This window comes from Triplophysa rosa, linkage group LG4 (genome assembly GCF_024868665.1).
Source record: "Triplophysa rosa linkage group LG4, Trosa_1v2, whole genome shotgun sequence".
Taxonomy (NCBI): Eukaryota; Metazoa; Chordata; class Actinopteri; order Cypriniformes; family Nemacheilidae; genus Triplophysa; species Triplophysa rosa.
The window spans coordinates 29,120,751-29,145,984 of NC_079893.1; the positions used below are offsets into that span (position 1 = coordinate 29,120,751).

Genomic DNA, 25,234 nt, shown 5'->3' on the forward strand with positions numbered 1-25,234 from the left:
AGATTGTGTTTGTATCTGCGAGTGTGTGGGGAGTATTTTTTCACTCTAATGGCATCTTTAGCTAGAACGTAACGATGGAAACCACGTTGCCACGGAAACACTGCATGTCTCTTTGAATTAGAAATCTCTCCATATACACACCCTCTCTCTCTCTCTCTGTGTGTTACTGTTACTGACAGTGCAGCTGTCCCTAGTCAGGAAGAGTCAGAGCAGAAAGATATTCAAATTCAAACAAAAATATATAGTGCTGAAAGAGAGAGAGAGCGAGGGAGAAAGGAAGCGAGATGGACTTTCTTGAAGGGAAAGTTAAAGAAATAATTACCTCCCTCCAAAAAAAAGGGGAGAGAAACTGAAGTGCAGAGATAAGGAGAGTAGCGGAGGATAACAGCTGTAAGACGAGGGTTAGTAGAGAGAGAGAGAGAGAGAGAGAGAGAGAGAGAGAGAGAGAGAGAGAGAGAGAGAGAGAGAGAGAGAGAGAGAGAGAGAGTGCTTATGTGTTAAATGCTTTGGGCTTTAAGTAACATCCTATAACCAGTTTTACTAAAATCTGAATTAACGCTTTTGTTTAGTACTACTAATAAAGGAATGCATTTTATTTGTGGAAACACTAAAGGATAAAGTTTAATTCATTCTTTTGGTGTTGTGAACCAACAACAAATTAGTATGTGTGTTCCCTGGGTATCAACCCACAATCTTTTGAGCAAAACCATTGAGGCATTTGTTAATATAGCTCAATTTTAATTTCTAGATAAACTTATACCTATACCAAATATAATTATTACGGTAACACTTTACAATCAGGTGCTATTAGTTAACATTAGTTAATGCATTAGCCAACATTAGCTAACAATGAACAATTTAATTTGTTATCATTTATTAATCCTTGTCAATGTCAGTTCGTGTCAACGCAGTTATTCAGAGTTCAAGGTGCGTTAACTAATGTTAACAGTGACAACGTTTGATTTTAATAATGTATTAGTAAATGCTGAAATGAACATGAATTAATATTAATAAATGCTTTAGAAGTATTGTTCCTTGTTAGTTTATGTTAGCTAATGCATAAACTAATTGCTAACAAATAGCACCTTATTGTAAAGTGTTACCATTATTACATTTCTCAAGGTTAGTAAATGCCGTAACATAGAGTCTAGACTGGAGGCGTTACGGTGCGATGTGACGAAAAGACAATAGAATGCATTAGAACCCATTATAATTTTAAATTTTGTCCACACTGGAAGTGGCGTGACGGGACACTCCCATTTGAACAAGCCGTGTCGCGCTGGTCGCATCCGGTGCAGACACGGTGTAACATTGTAAAAAATCCTGTAAAAAATGAACATTTTCTGGCATTTTTCTGTAATCTGACAGTTTTAACCGTATTTTTTTTTAAACGTGAAATCTGTAAAAGAACGTAAAATTCTGTACAATTACATTTTTTTAAATTGATATTATTGTTTAAATGTACATTTTTGTTTGTTGCATTATATATTTCATATATATAATAAGTACAATTAAATTGGCTTTCATTTTTTAATTGGTTAGAAAATTGGGTTAGGTTGAAATTGCTTAATTTGACGAGTTAAAGTAATGTAAAAACATAAAAATGGTAAAATAATTTGTTAAAACAGTAAGTTGAAATGACTTGCAAAACCAATTTAATTGAACTTAAAAATCGAAGGCAACAAAATAAAAAATGTTACAGTGCAGCTATTGCATTAACCTCTTAACATATAGAACCTTAGTAAAAGTATATAATAATGACTGTATAATAATAGGATATATATCAATGAAAATATATCATAAAAATCAAATATGTACATTACGCATACTTTAATTTTACCAAACGTTTTAATTGTGCTTTTTAGCTCGTCTTATTCCAGCTGGTAGACATTTTTCACATCTTTGGAGCATAAAGGCTAAAAGCAGTTTCTTTTGATCCCTTGACGGCTTGCATAACAATATTCAAAAAACATATGATTCAAAACTCAGTTAGAAATTCAATGCCTTATAAAGGAGCCAATAAAGGACACTTTAAATCCTCATTTAACAGCAGCCAATGCAAATGAATTCAAACAGGTGTCATGTTTTATCTAATGTGTACTGCAGCGAGAAAGAGAAAATGATAGAGCGAGAGGAAACTTGGGCGGAAGAGGGTGGAGTGAGAAGGTGGAGAATGAGGGGGAGGAATAGCAAGCAAGTGACATGGAAAGGGATGACGGAAGCGAGATGAATCAAGGAGGAGAACTTGAGAGGTGGAGGAAGATTTGTGTGAAAGCGCTGCCAAAGATGGAGAATACGCCAAAAGCGAGTTGTCATGAAAGAGGGAAAAGTAGAAGAAATGGGCTTGGCCGATGATTAAATGGGAAGAAGAGGAAGAGATGAAGATGCTTGAGATGAGGAAACAAGAGAGAGCGAGCGAGATGGGGGAAAGTAGAACAGTCCACAAATACAGTGTCAGGGTTAACCGAATGGTGCTCGTTTTGCACGGCACTTGACTCTCACTGAACACATGCACACACGGGTACACGGTCTCCCTCATGTGACACGCTCATAACAGAAAGAAACGTTCTGACTCATGCACTCGCTTCATAAATTGGAGGCATTTTTCAATATTCGGGCTCGGCGTTCTATAAAGCTCATATTCATTCCTCTAATGAAGCTTAATGAAAGCGTCCCCTTCAGTAGCAAACACCAAAGATCACAACAGAACAGCCTGTTCTCCAAAGCCGCCGTTCGTGTACGCGCACGCGTAAAACACCTCGGTAAACAGAATGCTGTGGTTTGCCGGGATGCATTGTGCTGAAAAGCTACATTTGGTGATTAGCATGAGAAAACATCTTAAAATCACTTCTATTGATGAAATCCAGTTGTGATGGTTGAGCCATAGATTTCCATTGCAAGTGCATGAATGTTAAAAGGATGGTTCGTTCAAAAATGAAAAATCTGTCATAATTTATTCCCTCCTGTTTTGTTCAAGCCTGTATGACTTTCTTTCTTCTGCAGAACACAAAAGAAGATATTTTGAGAAATGTCTCAGGGAGTTGTGTTCATACAATGCACGTCAATGGAGGGCATTGTTGTTTGGTTATCAATGTGCTTCAAAATATGTTCTTTTGTGTTCTGCAAAAGAAAGAATGTCATACAGGTTTGAAATAACGAGAGCGGGAATAAATGATGAAAGATTTTTGGCTGAACTATCCCTTTAACGCGTTACTTGTTTTTGTGTATTTCCTGTGTGCCGGAATGAACATCTCTAAATCAGTTCGCCTAATAATAATTCAAGGCTTGTTTATTGTTTTGTTGATATGCAACACTACATATCGTCATTGCATATCAATAAACAGTCGAAATCGCACGTGTGTGTGTAGCTTTAAGACGTTATCTTACACACCTCAGAAGGCACACCCACCCTACTAGTCACAACGCACACTCGCACCTCTCCGTACATCCCTCTTTCTCTCGTCTTGCCTTCAGTCTTGACTCTTTCCGCTCTTTCCAATTTTCTCGCCGTTCCTCTCCGTTTCTTCCCTTCACCACCTTCAGATTATTTAGGCAGACTAAAGACCCTCGATACATACTAATGCACCTCTCGCGCGCGCACCCACGTCCCGGCGCCTCTGATAAAGATCAAGCGCTGAGATTTCAGCAGAGAATTCTGTGTGCGCGTGTATTTCGGCTCCTCCGCGAGGCTTACATGTGTCAATAAGTGACTAATTGCCTTTATCCTCTGTTTTACTAATGAGTTCTATTAACTGAAAAGAGCCGAGAATTTAATTACCATACGGGGTCGAAGGATATGAAAAATACCAACTGCGCCTTCGTAACGGCCCTCTTTTCTCTCTGCTTTCGCTCTTCTTTTTCGTTTATCATCTTGTTTTTAATCTATCGCTCCTATCCATTCGAAGTTTACGTAGCCTATTGATGCAGATCAACAACGTGAGATTCAATGAGACCCAAACTTTCCTTCACAGCATCCGAATGGAAACATTTGATCGAAGCCTTTTGTGATTAGAATACGTGTAAACGGAATTTTAGAGCGCGAGATCCGTTTCGGTTTCAGATTCGTTGAAAGAACAGAAAAGAAATAAAACATTCTCGGTTCGAAGAAAAATATCTTTAATACTTCCATTCCTTCAAACCTTGTTTCACGACTGATGGCGTCACAAGAGTCGGTGCTTTGGCGTTCATGTTTTGGCGTTCATTATTAGGATGTTAAGCTTTCGCTTTGGAGCAGTGGTTCGCTCTTCCGCGAGTTCGCGCATTTCCGCGGGTCTTTTTAATATGAAGCATTTAGCGCGTGCGCTCCACGCGCGTCTTAGGATGATGAAGTGTTCCGAGCTGGAGTGTGTGTTTGTGTGTGTCTATGTAAGATGAAGTGTTTTCTGCCCCCCTGTTATTACAGTCTATTTCAGTCTGACAGAGCCTCGTACATCTATGTCACGACGAGGGAGCACAACTGTGTTTGTGTGCGTTTGTATGTGTACGGGCCCCAGTGTTTCTCTGATGAGGTGAGTCATGTCTGTTGGGTTTTTATTGTGCGCGACTTCCTTCCGGTTACGAATGTCTTTCTGTTAGCGTGTCTAATATGACGCTCTGCATTTATCTCTCGGTCTAGGAAACCCTTCTGGCCCTGTTTTTTTTTAGGTATCAAAAAACGAGCCTTTTAAATGTTTATATAAGAGCGTGTTATGTTTTGGCTAGTTTACGTAAATGTGTCAAGCGTCTCGCGTGAAGTCGTGGTGCGGAATGCAGCCGCCACACGCTTTGCTTGTGGAGAAGCTGGCAAGAGCGATTTGCATAACGGCGTTCGCATGTGTTTAAATCCGAGGTCAGGAACGCTAGCCCTAAGGGTTGTTTTAGCGTGGCTGACAGTTCCACTAGGAATTTGAGTTTTAGACTATGTGTAAGCCGGTGATCTTAGACGCTTGTGGCCATTGCGCATATTTTGTTGCTTTTCTGTTTATTCAGATGAATCAATAGCACAGCAAAGCAAGAAATAAATAGAACGTGAATTGAAGGGTTTTAGTTTGGATGAGACATTAAACCGAGGTCCTGACTCTCTGTGGTCATTAAAAAAAGGATGTCCTTCGAATAAGATTAGGGGTGTAACCCCGGCATCCTGGCCAAAATTCGCCTCTAGATCATCGCCTCCTAATCATCCCTATATGTACTAATAGGCCCTTTTCACAATGACGTAACTTAACTTCCGCCTTTTCACAAAGCAGTGTATCATAACATCCGTCTTGCAACAAACAAGAAGAAGAAGAAGAAGAACTTCCGTTTTGCCGTCGCGCTGGAATTTAACAACAGTGAAAAAAAACGGACAGAACACGTATTCAAGTACTTATCCTAGCACCTTCGCTAAAACAAAACACTTACCTTCATAATCAAACAGGTACTGTTCAACGAAGAATTTGTATCGTTAATCTAGCTTTGATCTTGTCGTAAGCGAAAATTTGTTTGCAAGATGTTATACATCATCTAACCGTATTTGTGGCAGCTTTGCAAGGGACTTGGTGAACTCCATTCTGAGGCGCTAGCGGAAGTAATGCTACACTGCTTCGCGGCAGAACCGCGACGTCATGTGAAAAGGGCCTATGGGCTTTGTAATTCTGTCTCCTCTCCACCAATAAGCTTTTGTGCGTTCTGGCGCAATATGGCTGCTGTCGCATCATCCAGGTGGATGCTGCACATTGGTGGTGCTTGAGGAGATTCCCCCCTTCCATGTAAAGCACTTTGAGTGCGCAGAAAATCGCTATATAAATGTAACGAATTATTAGTTCAAACTGTCAAATAGAGATGTCAAATAATAGAAATCAGTGTACGTTTTTGTCGTTCGTATACAGTGGACGGTGTGGGATTTGTCCTTACGGTATATTAGTGTTAGTGACATGAATGAAGAGATTTAGGTTTCAATTATTCATACTTCATTTCCTGCCGACCGCATTAATAGTGAATCTCTGGGCCAGAAAAGTCCTTGGCGTATTAGAATTGTTAGTTGCGCAAATATTGAATGTTCATTATTGCGCTTGAGTTATTGGTGCGGCCCATAATTATATTGGACAACAAAGTCTCTGGTTTATATACAGAAATAAATGGGTGGTAATTTTTGGAACATTACACATTCAGAGTAAAAGATTAAGTAGTTGAAATTTGGCCATGGGGACAGAGAATTAGAGAGATGGGTTTTTTTGTAGCGAAAGGGAAAGCAATGTATTCTCTTTTCACGACATGCCAAGCCTACTTAGCGAGCCAAGAGGAACTTATCTACAACATCTTTGAGATGAAGGAGGTCTCATTAAATTCAGCGGTGACTCCTCTTGGTCTGCTTCTAATGCTCTGAGCAAACTGGGTTGAGACCTCATTCCTTAACTTACAGACAACAACCGGCGTCTGAAACCATAAACATCATTGTTCCAATGTGAATGTGGAGACTAGGGATGGATGTCAATTCACGAGCCCTCGATTTAATTTTATTTGACTGATATTGTTTCAATAAATTTGGAATTTTTAGAAAATTTAGAAGCTGTACGGGAAACATCAATTTACAAATGCTGTTTAGAAAAATAATATTAAAAAAATCTTAAGTACTTGTACTTTTTCAGTTGTTTTTTATAAAGCAGACAGGTAGTTGAATGGAGGTGGCTTTTGTTATACAGTATATTTGTCTATATTTTCATAATATTTCCACATGTGTCTGTGTTATACTGAAGGTACCTGCGCGAATCTCCATTACACGTGAACAAAGCCGGACGCCACCCAACCTCTTACACGTAATCACCTGTTAGACATCGGGTCATGTATGACACACTGTGAGAGTGTGAAATTGAATCCAGAACTGCACATAATAACATGTTTTTGGAGTTGTAGTACATGTCGTAGCCCGTCTATACAACAAACCGTGTTCGTGTCACTCTTGTGGAACTGATTTAAAATGTTCCTCCCTGGCATTTACTGCACAGGGAGACGAAAGAAATCGCTTAGTGGCTCCTACAGAACAATTGCTTTTGTCGGAGGAGTCGGGGAAATGATGAGGGGTTTTTGGAGTAAATGTGTTATTGGCTTCGCCACGGAAAGAGACATAAAGTAGAGAAAAGAGCAGATAAAGTCCGAGTTAAAAGACAACAGGGAGACGGACCGACACTGCCGGTGACAAGGAGAATAAGACATGATAGGGCCGAGACGGATAATGGAGGAGAAAGTTTCAACAATTAATGAGCCTGGTAGCAAGTCTCATTTTCTCCAGGAGAAAAACAGCGCGAATGAAGGATCAGAGAAGAGAGGAGGGAGCGAAAGCCTTTGCTCTCCTTTCCCTCCGAGGGGCCCGCAGGCAGGAAAACTTGAAAAAGAGGGAGAAAATGGAAATAAAATGAGGTCATTGTGTTTCTGACATAGAAACTTAGGCCATCGCCTCTGGCTGACACATGTGCGTTAACTTATTAAGTTGTTTGCAACACTTAGCATCCACGAGTGTTGTTCTGATGCGCCGACCAATAAAATCGTCATTTCCGTTTCATCCCGCACACGACCAGACTCTTAAACCGTTACCGCCTCGCTTTGACAGACTGTAAGCTCCATCAAAAAGGCTTTGCGATCAACACCCTATGATTCGGCTTGTATGTGGGCTACGGTGCTCGGCGTGCAATGTGCATTAGTGTATCATCCATATTTGCTTAGAGCGATGGAAGTAAATGCGAGGAGAGTTCAGAGACGTTTTTACGGTACTGTTTACCTCCACGATGTTGATTAACACAGGCGGGCAGATGCACCGTGGGCTCTCGGCACCGTTGAGAGATGTCTAGACGTCACTCACACCTATGGCTGATTTCGTTCCCGCTTATCCTCGATTTCTAGGCCACGGGAAAAAAGACGAGGGAGGGAGATGCACGGGGGGAGAATAATAGGAATTATCTCTGCTGGACGGAAATAGCCCCGCGTTTCAATCAAAGACGGGCTTTTTATAAAAATTAGATTTAAGGGCCTGGGGGGGGTGGGGGGTTGGGGGGAGGCGTATAATGGGAATTAAGGTTGTTTCAAGTTAATTACGTGTCATACGTGACATGTAATTAATTCAGTATGGGTTTGATTAGAGATTGAGGCCCCTTAACAAAGATTTGATGATTGTGCACAGTGTGTCGAGGGTCCGGCGTGATGAAAATAATTATTTCTGTGGAGATTAAAGGAAACAGAGGTGTAGTTTAAAAAACACAGTGGGGCAGGCAGGTGATGTCATTGGCCGGTGTTGTACCGGAATTCGACTCCCTGTCTCCCCTACTTCTGATTGGTTCATTCACTTAGGATGCTGCTTTGTGATTGGTCCCTATCTCTAAATCCCGCCCCGCCCCCACACCTAATCCTAACCCTAACCTTCGTAGGGGAAAACAGGGGAGTCGTAATTTCACGGGGAGTCGGATTTTGATACAACACCGGCATGCGAACGTCTATACGAGTACAATTTGAAAGGTTCGATTTGAGATCACTTAAATTGATGTGAGAAATTGCCAGTGATTGGAAAACTTGTGAGTACTAGGATTCAGTTACAGTATAGTGTTTATTTGTAACAGGGCTACGGCGGCTCGAAAAATAGTTCTTAATGAACAACTGGATGTTCGGCGGAGCCTATTGATCGTGTATGGTCTGGGGAAATAATGTGTTTTTAAATAAGATGAAGGAGGAATGGCTTTACTTGTGTAACCGCGTGTGTTTTACAGTGCTTTTGTGCGAATGCTTTATAAAAAGCCATAATGTGCATTCGGCCAGTTGTTATCACGAAATACACCCAGAAAAGGTGATGGGGTGTACTTTGTGTTGATCATTTCTGTACATTATCCAGCTACTTACACTGAAAATATTGAATCAAAATATTGATTTGAGTTTCATTTATTTGATCAGTTGCGAAGGACTGGACGGTGAACACAATGTAGGAGATTAGTAGACAGGGACAATGGTCAAAACTACAGTTGAAATAATGTAACTCTGTTGATGTTGATGATTGTTTGTATGTTGGTGTAATGCAATGCCTTTCAAAAAAGGTTGTGGTTGTATAATACTCATTCAAACTAAAGACAGGCAACCACCATCCTTTGGTCTTAAGGTCCGTTCACACCAAGAACAATAACTACTGTCTATTTAGAATGAATATATAGTGTTATGTTTATTCTACGCTCGCGTGCTGCATTTTCACTTTTTAAATGTGTTAGCCCTTTTAAATTTGACTGGATTTTGATTGACTATCAATGTTGTTTTGTTCATCAGCTAGAAAACAAATGACTGTGAATATGATCTTAACGTTATCGTTCCTCTGTATCGTTATCATTATACAATAGTTGTGGTGTGGACTTTGATTTTATCTTAAGCTTTAAATGATTTTCTGAACTCGCAACTCTAAAAAGGCTGGGTTACTTTCAACCCAACGTTGGGTCAGAAAGGTAGGAATTAACCTGGATTGTTTCAACCCAAAGTGCTGGGTTAATTCAACCCATTGTTGGGTCAAATATTTACTTTTTCTGGGTTAATTTAACCCAATGACAGGGTTTGTGTCTTTTTGGCCCAACGCTGGTTGAAAATAACCCAGCATCGTTTACAGTGTATATACACTTTAAAAAGTGCTGGGTTGTTTTTGACTCATACGGGGTAAATATTGGACTGCTGGGTTTATTACCCAATGCTGGGTTATTTTTAGCCAATTGCTGGGTTGTCTTTGCCCAACCATGGGTGGTCTGTCCAGTGTTTACCCAGCATGGGTCCAAAACAACCCAACACTTTTTAGAGTGTAGTCATAATTATCATATTTTTGTGTGAAATGGCTTCAAGACCATTACCGACATTGTTTACTTTTTAGAGTGACATTAAAAGAAATACTGCGTTGATATCACAGATAAAGGTTCACCAACTCTATTAAAGGATCGTCTTAATTATGTGACACATTTCACAATAGGAGAAGATTGAAAGAGGTGAACTGTGACTGCCCACCACTCCTCTAATCCTTCAACCGCTCCGTCGGTTATGAGAAAGACTCCCCTCCCGCTCTTCCTCTGTGTCTCGTGCCTCCCTCTCTCTCTCTTCCATTTGTTCTCTAAAACCCTTTGCGTGACTTATGAGTCATCACAGCCAATTGTACAGTGTACAACCCAAGCGTTGCTCTTTAGTACTGTATTACAGTTCTAACATTTCTGTTGCTTGATCTGCTGGATCTGTGATAATTATATAACATTCAACATTCAAGGCCAGTTCATGCACTGAAAGTTTTAAAATCGTTTTAAACGTAAAAGGATGTCATCATTTTCCCACTCAAAACCGGTATATGACTCTTTCTTCTTCTGTGGAACACAAAAGAAGATATATTGAGAAATGTGGTTTTGAGTTGATACAATGGAAGTCAATGGGGGTCAATGTTGGTTGGTTATCAACGTTCTTCAAAATATCTTATTTTGTGTTCTGCAGAAGAAAGAAATACACACAGGTTTGGAATGACATCAGGGTGAGTAAATGAAGAAAGGATTTTCATTCTTCAGTGTCCATCAGTTCTATAAGGATTCCCCTTTACAGTACTTTACATTGACTTTATTTTGTTTTGTATATAATTCCAATTTAACCGTTAATCAGCGCATTTTCGTGTTGATCTTAAGCGGATCTGTTTTTAACTTCGATTTTGCTTTTGCCGCCAGTTGTGTTAAAGGGATACGTCACCCAAAACTAAAAATTCTGTCATCATTTACTCGCCTTCGTGTTGTTCCAAATGTGTATAAATTTGTTTGTTCTGATGAACACAGAGAAAGATATTTGGAATAATGCTTTGTAACCAAACAGATCTCAACACCCATTGACTACCATAGTAGGAAAAAAACAATGGTAGTCAAAAGTGCCCTAGAACTGTTTGCTGTTCTACATTCTTCAAAATATCTTATTTTGTGTTCAACAGAACAACAAAAAGAGATAAAGTAATTTTTCCTATGGTAGTCAATGGGTGTTGAGATCTGTGGTTATAAGCATTCTTCCAAATATCTTTCTCTGTGTTCATCAGAACGAAGAAATTTATACAGATTTGGAACAACTCGAAGGTGAAGAAATGATGACAGAATTTTCATTTTTGGGTGAAGTGACCTTCTGCAGAGCGAGTGTCCGTCTTTCTTTACGCGACTCAGTTAGCTGGCTCTCCTGTTTTTGCCAAGTGGTTAGTATCCTTAGGGCAACATCATGTTGACCCTGGGACAACATTTAAATCAACCAATCAGATTTCAGAAATAAGTTTACAGTTTATTTTAAGTTGAATCTTCCAACCAGGATTAGGTGCTTCTAGACCATTGTTTTTCACTTATCATTTCCCTCTGATTTTAGGGGTAAGTTATGGTTAGAGTTGGGGTTTGGTGTGGGTTTAGGTTTTATTTATAAAAATGTTGTCCTTAGGTCAACAAAATATGTTGCCCTGAGGACAACAACCACTTGGCAAAATCAGGTCGAGCGCAGTTAGCTAGAAAGACCTTGGGACCTCATCATTGGTTTTAATAATTATTCTTCAATTTTATTAGTAGTATTTTACTTTTTAATAGCTGCGTGTGACGAGGCGAATTTAAATCAAAGCTTTTCAATGCATGTGTCAGGAGACGTGCCTTCGAGGAGTATTTTTCTTTACCTCTGGTTTAATATATGATGTCTGCAGTGGACAGATTTGAACAATTCGGAGAATGACGTAACATCGAAACCGCCATGGGCGATACCACCCTTACTCATAATTCTGTGTGACGGTTCTCTGTACATGTCATTGTGTTCTTATTCATGACAACGTAAAATTCTACATGGTTGACAAAGCAGGTGATGCGTCAAGTAAATCTGGAATAGGCCTATTTGCTTTTACCATAACCGAAATGATTCTTTTCACGTGATAATGGAAACATCGAATGATCAAACACGTTAAAACCGGAAATCCCTCCTGTGAAAGGCTTTTTATTTGCCCTCACCCTGCCGCTTGATCCATCACAGCTGATCAGCTGATGAAGCATTTGAATTTCCTCGCATGCTCTCCTAAACACACACGATTCTCCTATTCCAAATCCGTCGCCTTTCTTTCGTAATAACACGCTGTTATGGTGCGGAGTCGCTGATGGCGAGAGCTCAGCTGTTATACCCCCCGAGCAGTCAAGAGCTGGCGGTGAAACTTATTTTATGTTACGACCTCAGCATCGAATATTAAAGATACTTCCTTTATAAACTGCCTCTGCAGGACACTAGAGTCTCCATTATTGGAGAGCGGAGAGTAATGTAAGGTCTGGATTAGATCCCTGCCGCTCGTGTGGGGCCGTATCGAGTACTGGGTTGGCCGCTCCGTTGTGCTAAATGGAAGGTTTGCTAATTCACTTCCATTGTGAGGCGCGTGTGTCTGTGATAGGTTTGAAATCAAGCGTAGCGTTAGTTCTGGCAGGTCACGTGAGTTCAGCTTGCATCAGCCGATCATATCAGGTGCAGCTAATCAACGTTAACCAATAGTCATACAACACACACTAGACTGCATCCTATTTAAGTTGCATTTCTTTGCTCCTTATCAGCTGCTTAATCGTGTTGCACTTAAAACCCACCTCCATCCCCATCTCCTCCTTATCTGCCTGTATCTTCAGATCTTTTCATTTAATCCTGTTACGCATCAGGAACTGTTCTGGTTCCCCAGGTGGGGGGACATGTATTGCTGCGCTCCTGCTATGTCCATGCAAGGCTGCATGGACGGGCAGAGAGTTTGCCCAGAACAGTTTCATTCCGCCAAACTAAATATATGCTATTGTTAAGTAATTGACGACAGTGGTCCCGACAGAAATGGCGCCGTGAGGAGACGGACTGAAGAGGGATAGATGGGTTAAATGAACTAAAATGTCAATTTGTTAAAAAGGTCTATTTGACCCAACCATGGGTTGAAACAAGGCAACATTTTTAAAGCACATCCAAACGTGCTGTCGACATTGAATTTCAAAACAATTGGCATGAATAGGGAGTCTGTCCCTGCTAACAGCTTTTGTTCCTATGGGATAAGATGAAAACCATAGTCTGAGCCTTTGTCAAATATCTGCAAGGAGACAATTTAAGAGAAATGGCCTGAATTATTTATATATTTTTTAATCTGCATATCGCTGTATCACCACATATTCCTTGCCTGTTAAGCATCCATTAGGTTGAAATATGACTGTGGGGATTGCATCTTGTGCTAAATAAAATTTGTCCAAATAACTTGCTCGGCCTATTTTTTGTTCACATTTTTGGATCTCTGTTATTTTAAGAGTGCAAGACTGTTATAAAAGTCTTCAGTGGGTTAACACTGGAGATAATACTGTACGTTTAAAAAATTATCTGTGGTATAAATCGGAGAGAAATTATTGAGCGATTTCTTTTTTTTTTGCTCTAGCCTTTAAATGACAGAAAGGCATCTTCACATCTTTGGTCTGCTGTGCTCGTGAATCATTAAACACTTAATGTTTTGTTTGAGTATATACATAGACTGTTTATGTGCGTCTTACAGAATTATGTAACCCAAAAATAAAATTCACGAAATAAGGAGATACAAGGTTTGAGAAGGACAGCAGCGATATGTATGTTTTTGCAATTGTATGCTGTATTTTGTTCATAGGGAGAATTTTTTTCCTCACTTTATTTAAATTTGGTCACTTTATGTATACATCGGTCCCAAAATTAAGAAGCTCCAGTAATCCATAGTGGTTTAATAAATGTGTTCTGAATCATTTTGTGAGAGAAAACACACTTTTATTTTGTTTATTTTATTTAAGCTTATTTTGTCAAATTGAAACCCAGAGGAGCTCCAAATTCAGATACGGTGATAACTTAATAAATGAGCACAAAAGAGTATTGGTTTTCTCACTCACCTATCGTTTTGCTTCAGAAAAACGCTTTTGAATTACTTTAATTATTTATGTATGTGCTTTTTGCAGCTTAGGCAAGTTGGTCCCTTTGTATACAAAGTGATGGATATTTTACTAAAAAACTAAATGAAGTCATAAATTTGTGACTAAATTGTGAGACCATTTCATTTTGGGGTGAAACATTTCCTTTAAAGTAAAATCGTGCCTTATATTGGCTGCGTTTATTTGGCTTTGAATATGAAGTAGAGACTCTCCAAACAGGCAGATTTGAAAAGTAATACGATGGCCTCATAACGTCATTAGAGGCCCTCATAAGATTGGCTACGGGGGCGTCCCAAATGCCAGTGGTCCACCATCCACCCCCCCCTCACACCCACACTCGTCAGTGTTGTTACCTCATTAAAGCCGAATCAAGGTAACTGATCGGCCCATCGCGGACCTCAAGGGAGTGGCTTTGATGTTGAGTGGAGCGCGGAGACCTGAGAGAGAGAGAGAGACGGCAAGATTTCGCCATGCGGCATGACTAACATGGCAAACACCCACGACCGACTTCACACATGAACACACAAACACACAACAATCATTTACACGGCTGTACAGATCTATACATCAATGTACTGTACGGGCATTCACGTGACCACTTATGCATATGTGCGTGACATCACATTTTATTGGCTTGTTTGGATAGTAATAGCCTTGATGTATACACTGTATTAGATGAAGAATTATGCATTTGCAATATATTTATACATATCATTTATCTCTGATGCATTGCTGTTATTTCTGTTTGACATTTAAACAGCATGAGATGTAGCATTTGTTTTAGAAGTGAAGTGGCCATTTAGATGTAAAGGGGGCAATCTGGGTCTCGTTCACATGCTTTGATGCCGCAGATGTTAGATCTGATGTACCGCGCTGCTGCTGGGCTTGTTTCTTTTCTCTCATGGATGAGAATTTGCCTGATCAATCATTCTCTTTCAGTCTCTCTATGTATCATACGTGCATTTAAAAACTCAACTATATGACGGTGCTCTGCATGTTCTCTTGTAACATGGTTTGCTTGATTCTTTTGTGTTCTCAAACATCTCTTTGTCTTTGTTTTTTTCAGGATGACCATTCCATGTTCTTCCAGTTTGGTCCTTCTATAGAGCAGCAAGCCTCTGTTATACTTAACATAATGGAGGAGTATGATTGGTACATATTCTCCATCGTCACCACCTACTACCCTGGATACCAGGACTTTGTCAACCGGGTGAGGATTTTTTGGTTTAAGTTTTCAAATTAGTTCCTGTGAAGCTTTCCCATTGGTCCGTCAGTGGATAAAGATGACGGCCCAATAATCTTACATAATCTTACATTATTAGACATTAAGACATTAAGTATTCTTTAGGTCTAATGATGTAAATTATTACATATGCACCGATATATCGGCCAATAATCGGTTTCGGTCGATAGTTTTAAAACAACCGATAATCGGGGCTTATATATCCTGTCAATCGAAAGAGGACAGGAAAATGAAATGAATTTGTGCTCTGTATATAGAAAATGTTCAGAAACACCACCAGTTTGATGTTTAATAATATTAGTCATTATATGAATTAATAACGTTAAGAAATATTAATTAAATCTGCAGAATCGGTATTGGCAGATATCGGTGGAGAAATTTAGTAACGGTGCATCTCTATAAATTGTTGGCCTAAATTTAATTTTATAAGGAGACTAATGCACTTTTAGTGTCGGGTTTATATGATGGTGTTGAAAAACATCCACATTCTAATCATGTTTATTTAGACTCTCTTTTATATAAATGCAGTTTTAAGTTTTTATAGCCTTTATGCAAACAACTCGGTAACAAGTGTTTCACACATATGTAAAGATGAAACAGGAAAAAAAGAACCAAAACCAACTAATTTGCATTTCTTGAAAGAAACTTCAGTGCTTGCAAGGCATCTAAAAATGTTTAATAAGAAGTGTTAAATCTTTTAGGTGAGCTTATATTTTTATGGCAAGAAAATCTTCAAATCATAGGGACAATTTTTTTCGAACTACGATCTTCAATTTTTTAAGATTATTATTATAAATAATAATTATATATGAAAGAAAGATGAAGTCTTTCTTAGAAGAATAAATATATTTGAGTATTATTTTACACAATATTTATAATGCAGTAAATAAAATGAAATGATCAGAAGCAAAAATAAACTTTTAAAATAACTTTTTATTAATCATGGTAAAAGATGTATTTTAGGAAATATAAACTAAGAAAATATGTCCTTATATTTAATTTAAAATTATGTATTATTTAACCTTTAGTGGTTTTATACATTTTGACAAATGCCTGTCTGTGTCTCCATTAGTATCTAGGTTTATAGTCAAAATAATATCGATTGATAAAGCACTTTAGAAGCTACAGATTGCATAAGATTTGTATAAATCGTTGTAGATAAACACACATCAGCTCATTCTTTCTTAAAACACCAAGTTGGTATTTTATATTATAAGACTTATGATAATTATTACCAATAAATGTGACTGTTCATTAAACATTGGTGTATTTTACTATAATACTGTTTTTGGAAATCTATAAAGTACTTGTTTCTTCGTACTTTATTCTTAACCGGAAGATCTCATAAGGTTCAGTAAGGTGTATATAAACAGTCGCCTATTCAAAAGCTCCACCAAACTGAGATCGATATCACAGACCACGCTGCTGTTCGCCCCAATCCCTTTAACTCCAGAATCTCTAGCTGGTCCAGTTCACATCCTAATTCCAATATTCCTGCTCCCATCGGGAGGCCAGCCGTCGCAGCTCTTGTCTCTTTCATCATCTGGAGTTTGCCAATGCCTCAGTCTCCAGTAATGCTCACTTCCTCTCCTCTTTCTTCTGTACGCAGAACTAATCCGCCTGTCCTCTCCCCGATCTTCAGTATGCTTTGCTTCTATTGAAACTAATGCTACTTCAAGATTGCCTTTTCAAATTCAGCTCTGTCTGTTCCGATTTCATCCTTCTACTCGTCATTTATCACAATTTGTGGTTTTGGTCTGCTATACAAACTCAATGATAGCAGTTTCTGCCATTTTTATTTCTGCCATCTTAACAGCCTAAATAATGTGGTATGGGCACAGCTATGGGCAGTTGACGGCCAAAACAGAGATTTTAGGGTGAAGTTTTTATTAAATCTGCAATCCATAACTTTTTCAGTTAAAAAAATCACTTTATTGAGCAAGTACATACAATGTTCAGAATGTCTTATAATACAATGATTTTAGGGCTGCAACGATTAATCGCAACCAGAATAAAAGTTTGTTTTTACACAATAATATATGTCTGTGCATTGTACATATTTATTTTGTATTTATGTATATATTTATGAAATATTGCATGTATATATTAATATTTATATATGATAAATATATACATTTATTCCTTATTATTATTTTTTCCTTAAATATACAGTATACATGTGTTTATAGTATACACAGTGCACAGACATATATTATCTGGAAATACATAAAAACTAAACCAGACATGAAATAAAGTAAATCAAACCAAACCAAACCTTTTAGCCATAATAAAAATTATAATAAAAAATAAAATGAGAAAAGCACATAAAAAATTGAACTTAAATAACATGAAAACCAAACTACTTCATTTTTTAAACAGTTCTCTAACTCAAGACTGAGCTCCACGTGATGCAGTGTAATTCAGAGGAGGTTTTACATATTGAAGAGGTTCATGCAGCAGGTTTTTGATGTTCTTGTAGTGTACAGCAGCCAGGTTCAGTTCTACCTCTGAGGTTTGTGTTTTTGTGTGCTGTTGCCGGTTGGGAATGCAACATGGGTTCGGGCAATTCCAGATGCTGGATTTGTGCCATTTGTCTCCTTTGTTCCCTCATTGGTAAAGGTGGTGCTGCAATGCTGGATGCTACAGTACATTTATGTGGCGGTGTCTGTGTAATAATTATGTCAGTGCGCTTTACAAAGCTGTCAAAATGGCTCAGAATATTCAGCCATACAGAAACGTACAACATGCTGAATTGTGGGTACTGTAATTCCTGTAAAAACAAGATCATATCAGTAGACATGTGTGAGAAGAGCAATGTGTTATGAGGAAATATAGTTTAATTTCTCAGTTCTCTACAGACTCGGCAGCACAGAGATTGGTTTTGTGGTCATGACGAGTTTATGTTGAAATGTTGGTTTGGTTTTGGTTTGAATTAGCCATTTCTGAAGGAGATTAGGATTACTCTTTTCATTTTACATTCCAAAAGGTGCATTCACACCAGTACAATATAAGAGTTTAAAGAGACAGTTTACCCAAAAACAACAATTCTGTCATTATTTATTCACCATTGTGTCCTATCTGTGGAGAACAAAAGAAGATATTTTGAGAAATGTCTCAGTGTTCATACAACGGAAGTCAATGAGGACCAGTGTTGTTTGGTTACCAACGTTCTTCAAAATAACTTCTTTAGTGTTAGAAGAAAGAAAGTCATACAGGTTTGAAATCTATCGCTTATTGCTCCCTGAACTCTCTGTAAGTCGCTTTGGATAAAAGTGTCTGCTAAATGAATAAATGTAAATGTAAAGTGTAGAAATGACACGAGTGGTAATACATGATGAAAGAAATTTCACTTAGGGGTGAAGTGTCTCTATATTTTGAGCTAAATGTCATTTGACCTATAGAGATTTTACGTAACTGTGAACAGTAGATTGTCCATTCAGTACAACAAAACAAAACTTTAAAGCTGCTCAGTTCGCCGTGCTGAAACAAAGAAGTAGTGTAGTTTAAAATTGTATGTTCCTTATCCAGCCTGTTGGTTATTTGGGCTTTATCATTTATTAAAACGGAAGAGCATGACATCATATCCTTTTGCCGAAATTGGTTGCGGTGTAATTTTGCATGCTCAAAGCGTAGTGTGCCCGCACCTTTTAAATAAATAATTACCTTTCCCCCACCTCTGTCTTTCTCTCTCGCACACTTTCTCTCTTGTTTTCTATGTCACTCTCTCTTTCTTTCAACTCGCTCTTCTTTTTAAATGAAGATAATATCAAAGAGCGGTTTCGGGAGAGCTGGAGGCAGCAGGATGTGCGAGAAGTTTGATTGTCTTTCTCTTTGTTTTGCCGCCGCGCAGATCCGGAGCACCATTGAGAACAGTTTTGTCGGCTGGGAGCTGGAGGAGGTGTTGCTGCTGGATATGTCGGTCGACGACGGCGACTCGAAGATCCAGAACCAGATGAAGAAGCTCCAAAGTCCTGTTATCCTCCTGTACTGCACTAAAGAAGAAGCCACGACCATTTTCGAGGTGGCACATTCTGTGGGCCTCACGGGTTACGGTTACACCTGGATCGTACCTTCGCTGGTGACCGGCGACGCTGATAATATACCCAACGTCTTTCCAACAGGTACAAAGAAACAAATGGAACCATTAAAATGTGAAAAAACAAAACACATTTTGATATTAAAACATGCTTCGTTCATCTCAGGTTTGATCTCCGTTTCCTACGACGAGTGGGACTACGGCCTGGAGGCTCGTGTGCGTGACGCTGTAGCCATAATCGCCATGGCAACCTCTACAATGATGCTGGATCGGGGTCCTCACACGCTGCTTAAGTCTGGATGCCACGGCACACCTGACAAGAAAGGCAGCAAGTCGGGAAACCCCAACGAGGTGCTGAGGTGAGTCAGGCTTAGCGGGGTGCCGGGGTTCAAACGCCGACATCTTGGACCTGTAAGAAACGCACAGGCGCTCGTGCAGGCGCGCGCACGTTTACAACATCTGCTCGGAAAGGCTTCCGAACTAATGGAGTGTTTTGATGGGGTGAACGACCCCTAGACAGGTGCACAAACAAGCAGACACAACGTGGATGGCGTTCCAGGCGGTATATGAGCCAGATGGCATTGCCAGATCTATACAGTCTTGTGAGAGCTGGTTTTCTTTTCTTTTTTTTCTAGATTTTATTACAGATTACAGATATGATGTGTCATCAAACATTTGGTAGATTTAAGATTTCTGTCCATCACATATTTTGGTCTTGAAGTATTTAAAGCTGCAGTTACGTGGTTGGAAACAGCTGCTCAGAGGCGTTAGTATGTTATCACCAAAAAAATGTATACTAAGGGTTGTCTCAACTTATATCACATCTAAGTTCCTAGTTACTTTGACCCTAGATTGAACAACATTCTGTTATAGTTGTGCTGGACCCATAAAGGGATAGTTCACCCAGAATGAAAATCCTGTCTTCATTTACTCACCCCCGAGTGGTTCCAAATCTGTATACATTTCTTTGTTCTGATGAACAAAAAGAAAGATATTTGGAAGAATGCTTGTAACCAAACAGTTCTTGGCCACCATTGACTACCACAGTAGGAGAAAATGCTTTACACATTTCTCTATTTTGAAGAATGTAGGACAGCAAACAGTTCTGGGGCACTTTTGACTACCTTTGTCGATTTTCCTACCATGGTAGTCAATGGTGGCCAAGAACTGTTTGGTTACAAGCGTTCTTCCAAATATCTTTCTCTGTGTTCATCAGAACAAAAATTGTTTACAGATTTGGAATAACTCCAGGGTGAGTAAATGAAAAAAGAATTTTTATTTTTGGGTGAACTGTCCCTTTAAGAGTAAACCTGTATTGACTTTAAGCTGTATTGTACCTTTAAGAGAAACTGAGAGCGGCAAATAGCCAAACAGAAGAGAGTAAGACACAGAAGTGTTGCGGAAGCTACCTTGAAACTGTAGCTTGCCAAGCTACTCATAATTGAAAGTGGTTAAACCCGCAGCCAAGTTACAGATAAAAATAGCTGCACTACATACCACAGTACAAATGAAAAGTACAATAAAACTACTTTCAGGGGTTTCATGAGGACTTTTGAGACATCACATACACCATAAAGTCTACGGTGAACCAAATGTTGGTGACCGACTTCACTTCAGAATTATCGTATTTCAGAGTGAAATGGAGTATTGAATGAGAAATATAGAGGACGGGGCTTGCTCTGCAAATTGATTGGATATAGAAAAGTAGGCGTTTCATTTAGAAATGGAGCTAGCAGTACTGTAGATTGACAATTGGCGAGGAGGAGTTAACGGATGTTCTGCCCAATCAGGTCTGCAGAAGTTAAATTTAAAAGTATATCAAATAAAAATAGTGGAAAACTGTAGGGCAGATGTCCGTTTTTAAAATGTAAGTATCGATAAACGAATGTCTCGTGACTAAATGTGTTTTTAGCAACGCCTACGTACAAGTTGTTGTTAATTCGTCATAGGTCAAAGAGCATACGGGTCACATGACGATAAAGCATGGTGGATGCAGTATATCTAAAATGTATTCATACTATATAGAACGTACGGTTTTAACGATCGATAGCTAGGTACTTATTCATATTCAGTACATCACGGTTTTAGAACACAGTTTAAGCATTTTTTGTGTGTGTACTGACTTGAACGGATGAATTGTTCACCACAAAACTAGTAATCTGTGTTGACAAAGTTAATACAGGCAATTTTGATTGGACTCAAGGTGACATCATCAAACGCATGATTTTCTTCTGCAGAACACAAAAGAAGATGTTTTGAAGAACGTTGGTAACCAAACAATTGGTGTCCATTGACTTCCATTGTATGAACGAGACATTGAGACAATGAGACATTTCTCACAGTATCTTCTTTCGTGTTCCACAGAAGAACGAGAGTCACACAGCTTTTAATAGACATGAGGACGAATAAATGCTCTCAGAATTTCATTAAACTATGCTTTTAATACATTTACCCAAAAAGCTACACATGCACACAATTGCATACAACATGACAAAACTTCATTCACACTTAACCATTAAAGGAGCTTATTATTCTAAAAACAGCTGAGCTACTGTCACATTACTGCAAAATGTAGTTCAATTATTAGCGTCGTTTTCACTTAGTTACTCAGCACTGAATAAAAAGTGTATTATTGTTAATGTGGATCTGCCGGAGCTCCTTGCTTACGCGTCAACCACTGAAAACCTTTCGCTTCTCTTTCCCCATTATGTCTCCTCTGACATTCAGCCGTCGCCCACGTGTCTGTACTGGCCCGGCTGTTATTTTTTATCTGGGAAACATAAATACCCGTGGTAATGCAAAAGTGAGCTTTTCATCTGTTCTTTCTCGAACCTTATTTGACATTTGGTATTGAGGGGCATTGATTCCTAAGTATTAATTAGCGTTTAGGCTCGGTCGCACTCTCTTTTAGCCAGTCATTTGATCTTCTGCTGAGGAGTTAATTGAATGCTCAAGGCAGAGCGGGATTAGGAAGCCGAACGGAACAACAGTGGCAGCCACTTTTACTAATTTTCTGCTTTTTTTTGTCTTCCTGTTCCTTCTTTTGACTTACAGTATGCTCTCTCATGTACGTCTTCTGTTCCTCGTGTCGTTCTTCTGTGCATTCCCTTGGTTTTCTTTCGTGACTTTTACAGCAACAGGCAGTTGCAAAATTGTGTGAAAATATTCACTGCCAGTCGGAACAGCATGTGGATGAGTTTCATGCGTTTGCTTGTGACACAGCAGTCCTTGCAGCTTAAATGTTAAAGCGTGACACTGGCATCGCCAAGATCACGGGTGCGATTCCCAAGGAACATTTAATCGGAGAAATTGTCTACGTTAAATCCGCTGTTAGTGTCTTTAGATGTAAGCATTAATGTAAATGTGAAAGTAAAATCTCATAACTTGTTTTTTACGTGGTGCGTCCTCATACTGCATTTCTAATGGTCTGTTATGTAATATCTACCAGATTCGTCCATGTTTGATGTTTGAGATATGAAAAAGCTGAATTTTAGTCTAGATTTACTGTGGTCGGGGTTACCTAGTGTAACGCTGTAAAAATAAAAAAACAATCGACCAATCGCCATGTCTTACCAGGCCTGTTCACACCAAGGAGAAAAATAATTACGAAGATAAAAGTTTTCAAAATTGCTATAAATTTTACAGCATGTGTCCACATCACAACTGTGCCAGTTAAGATACAGATAACATTGAGATCACTTTCAGAGCGATTTCTTTTCAGCTGAGGAACGATAAAACATTGATCCACTAGAATTTAATGGGCTGTGCCCATTTAAAATGTCTAACTGTGAATAAAAAAACGTTGGTGTGGACGCTAATATAATGATCTTTATACTGTATTTTTGGGCTGTTCAACGATTAATTGCGATTAATCGCATCCATAATAGTTTGTGTTTATAATAATATATGTCGGTGCATATAAACACATATTTCTGAAATATATACATGTGTGTGTATATCAATGCAAAATAAATATGCACAGTGCACAGCAGTGGTGTAAAGTATTGGAGTAAATGTACTTAGTTACTTTACTTAAGTATCTTTTTGGCTACTTTGTAGTTGTACTGAGTATTAAAGATATTAGCAACTTTTACTCTCTACTTGACTACATTTTTGAACAAGTATATGTACTCTTTACTCCACTACATTTGTAATGACTAATGCAATTACACATTACATTTTGCATGACACCTATCTTATAATTAATATTGCCATTCACAGGGCATTGAAGGTACTACAATCTTGTGGATTTTGCCATAACTTACAAAAACTTGTCAACATGGCTTCTTTATATGAATATGAGTGCAGTATCAGGTAGATGTCAATCGCTGGCGGTTTATACACGGTTAGCCCTTACCCGCTATTTCTACAGTAATATATTGGCAACACTGTTGCCAGCTAGTTACTGTAGGTCACACATCTACAAAAGCTCTTATTTTTAAAACTAACTCTTCCTAAATGTGCTCTAAACATGTTTGCTCAAAATTTGACCATGTGGTGGGACTATTGCCATGAAGTGATGTAAACCAGTAAAAAGAATGTATAGTATTTCAATTTTCAAAAGTGCTCTCACACTATATAGACAAAATATTAACCTATAGAATGAGTCGGACACAGAGAAATGAACAATTCACATATGAATCTCAACAATGGTGACAATCAACTGAACAGCTTCATGCTGCAATGCATGCTGGGTACATAGTACAAAACTCATTCATGATTGTTTGTCACCATTGATGAGGTTTGTATGTCAAGTGTCTAACTGTGTCTCAATTGCAAAGAAAGATTTTCTGACAGAGATCTTTCCATTATAACATGTAATCACTTTACCAAACATATCTTAATAAATCTTAAATGCTATATTATTATTATTTAATGATTGAATTCTTTCAGATGTATCTTCAGTTACTAAGCAAACATAAAGTTGCGGTTCCTGTAAAGTCCCTTTCAGTGTTATTGTATAAGTGTACATTTTAAAGCTACAAGAAAGTCAAAGAGTCCAACCAAAGCAAACACTGATCGCCATAATGGTGACTTAAAACATAATTGAACCACTATGAACTAGAGTTAAATCTCAATAAGATCTTACACAGATGACAGAAATAAAGTGAAAGTGGTGTCTGTAATATGTGAAGATGTTATTGATGTTTGTGTTTAATTCTCCTCTGGTGAAATCTTGACAGATTTATTGTGTTCATCTGTTATTTACACTTGTTCATCTAAGACTGTGTGACTTAAGTGCGTTAATAGATTCTTTATAAATGTATCTTCAAACAGCCATTGCAGTAGTTTACTGTAAAACACCTACAGTAACTAGCTGGCAACAGTGTTGCCAATGTATTACTGTAGAAATGGCAGGTAAGGGCTAACAGTGTATGTGAAATGAGGACATGACTGCAGCTGGCCATGAGGCCCAAACCAGCATGTCCAGTGCAAAAAGGCTTTGACTTTTTAATTCTACTTAACATTATTTTATTTATCCGTTATATTGAAGAGACCTTTTTGAAGGAGTTTGGTTTACTTATGAGCACTTTAGATTAAATGAGACTTGGGTGTTTGTAATGACGTAGGTTATGGTGTCGGCCATGATTTGTTCAGTCTTATTATGATTTAAGAAAATAAATGTGATTGCTCACCTCACAAATCAACTGTTTCTAGTTTTTCACTGATGTGTCTCTTAAGTGTTGAGGACTAGTGCTGCTTTGAGCCTACATTCAGTATGAGTAAAATACTCAAGTACTGTTAAAATCAGATACTCGAAGACTTTTACTGAAGTCGTTTTGGAATTGGTGACTTGTAACTTGTGGAGTCATTTTCACTGCACGGTATCTGTACTTTTACTTAAGTATGGTTTTCAGGTACTCTTTACACCTCTGGTGCACAGACATATAATGTAATCACAAACTTCTAAAGATCGCGTATCACAGGCAGTTTCTGCCAATCTCATATTAATCTTGAGTGTCTATACAGTAGTATTACATACGTCGTATCTTCGAAGAGTATTTAGTTTGATCAAATTTATAAAAGAGAGAAACAGCTGTACGATTATTTCCG

At 38.5% G+C, this 25,234-nt stretch overlaps 1 protein-coding gene across 5 annotated transcripts in view; it reads left to right on the forward strand.

Annotated features, from left to right (window-relative positions):
• grin2bb (glutamate receptor, ionotropic, N-methyl D-aspartate 2B, genome duplicate b) overlaps positions 1–25,234 on the forward strand; it is a 95,296-nt gene that overhangs the window by 38,368 nt on the left and 31,694 nt on the right. For all 5 annotated transcript variants that reach the window (XM_057332494.1, XM_057332496.1, XM_057332497.1 and 2 more), the window contains exons 4-6: positions 14,968–15,111; positions 18,995–19,265; positions 19,347–19,539. In XM_057332494.1, coding sequence (XP_057188477.1) covers positions 14,968–15,111; positions 18,995–19,265; positions 19,347–19,539 — 608 coding nt within the window. The remainder of the gene's footprint in view (positions 1–14,967; positions 15,112–18,994; positions 19,266–19,346; positions 19,540–25,234) is intronic.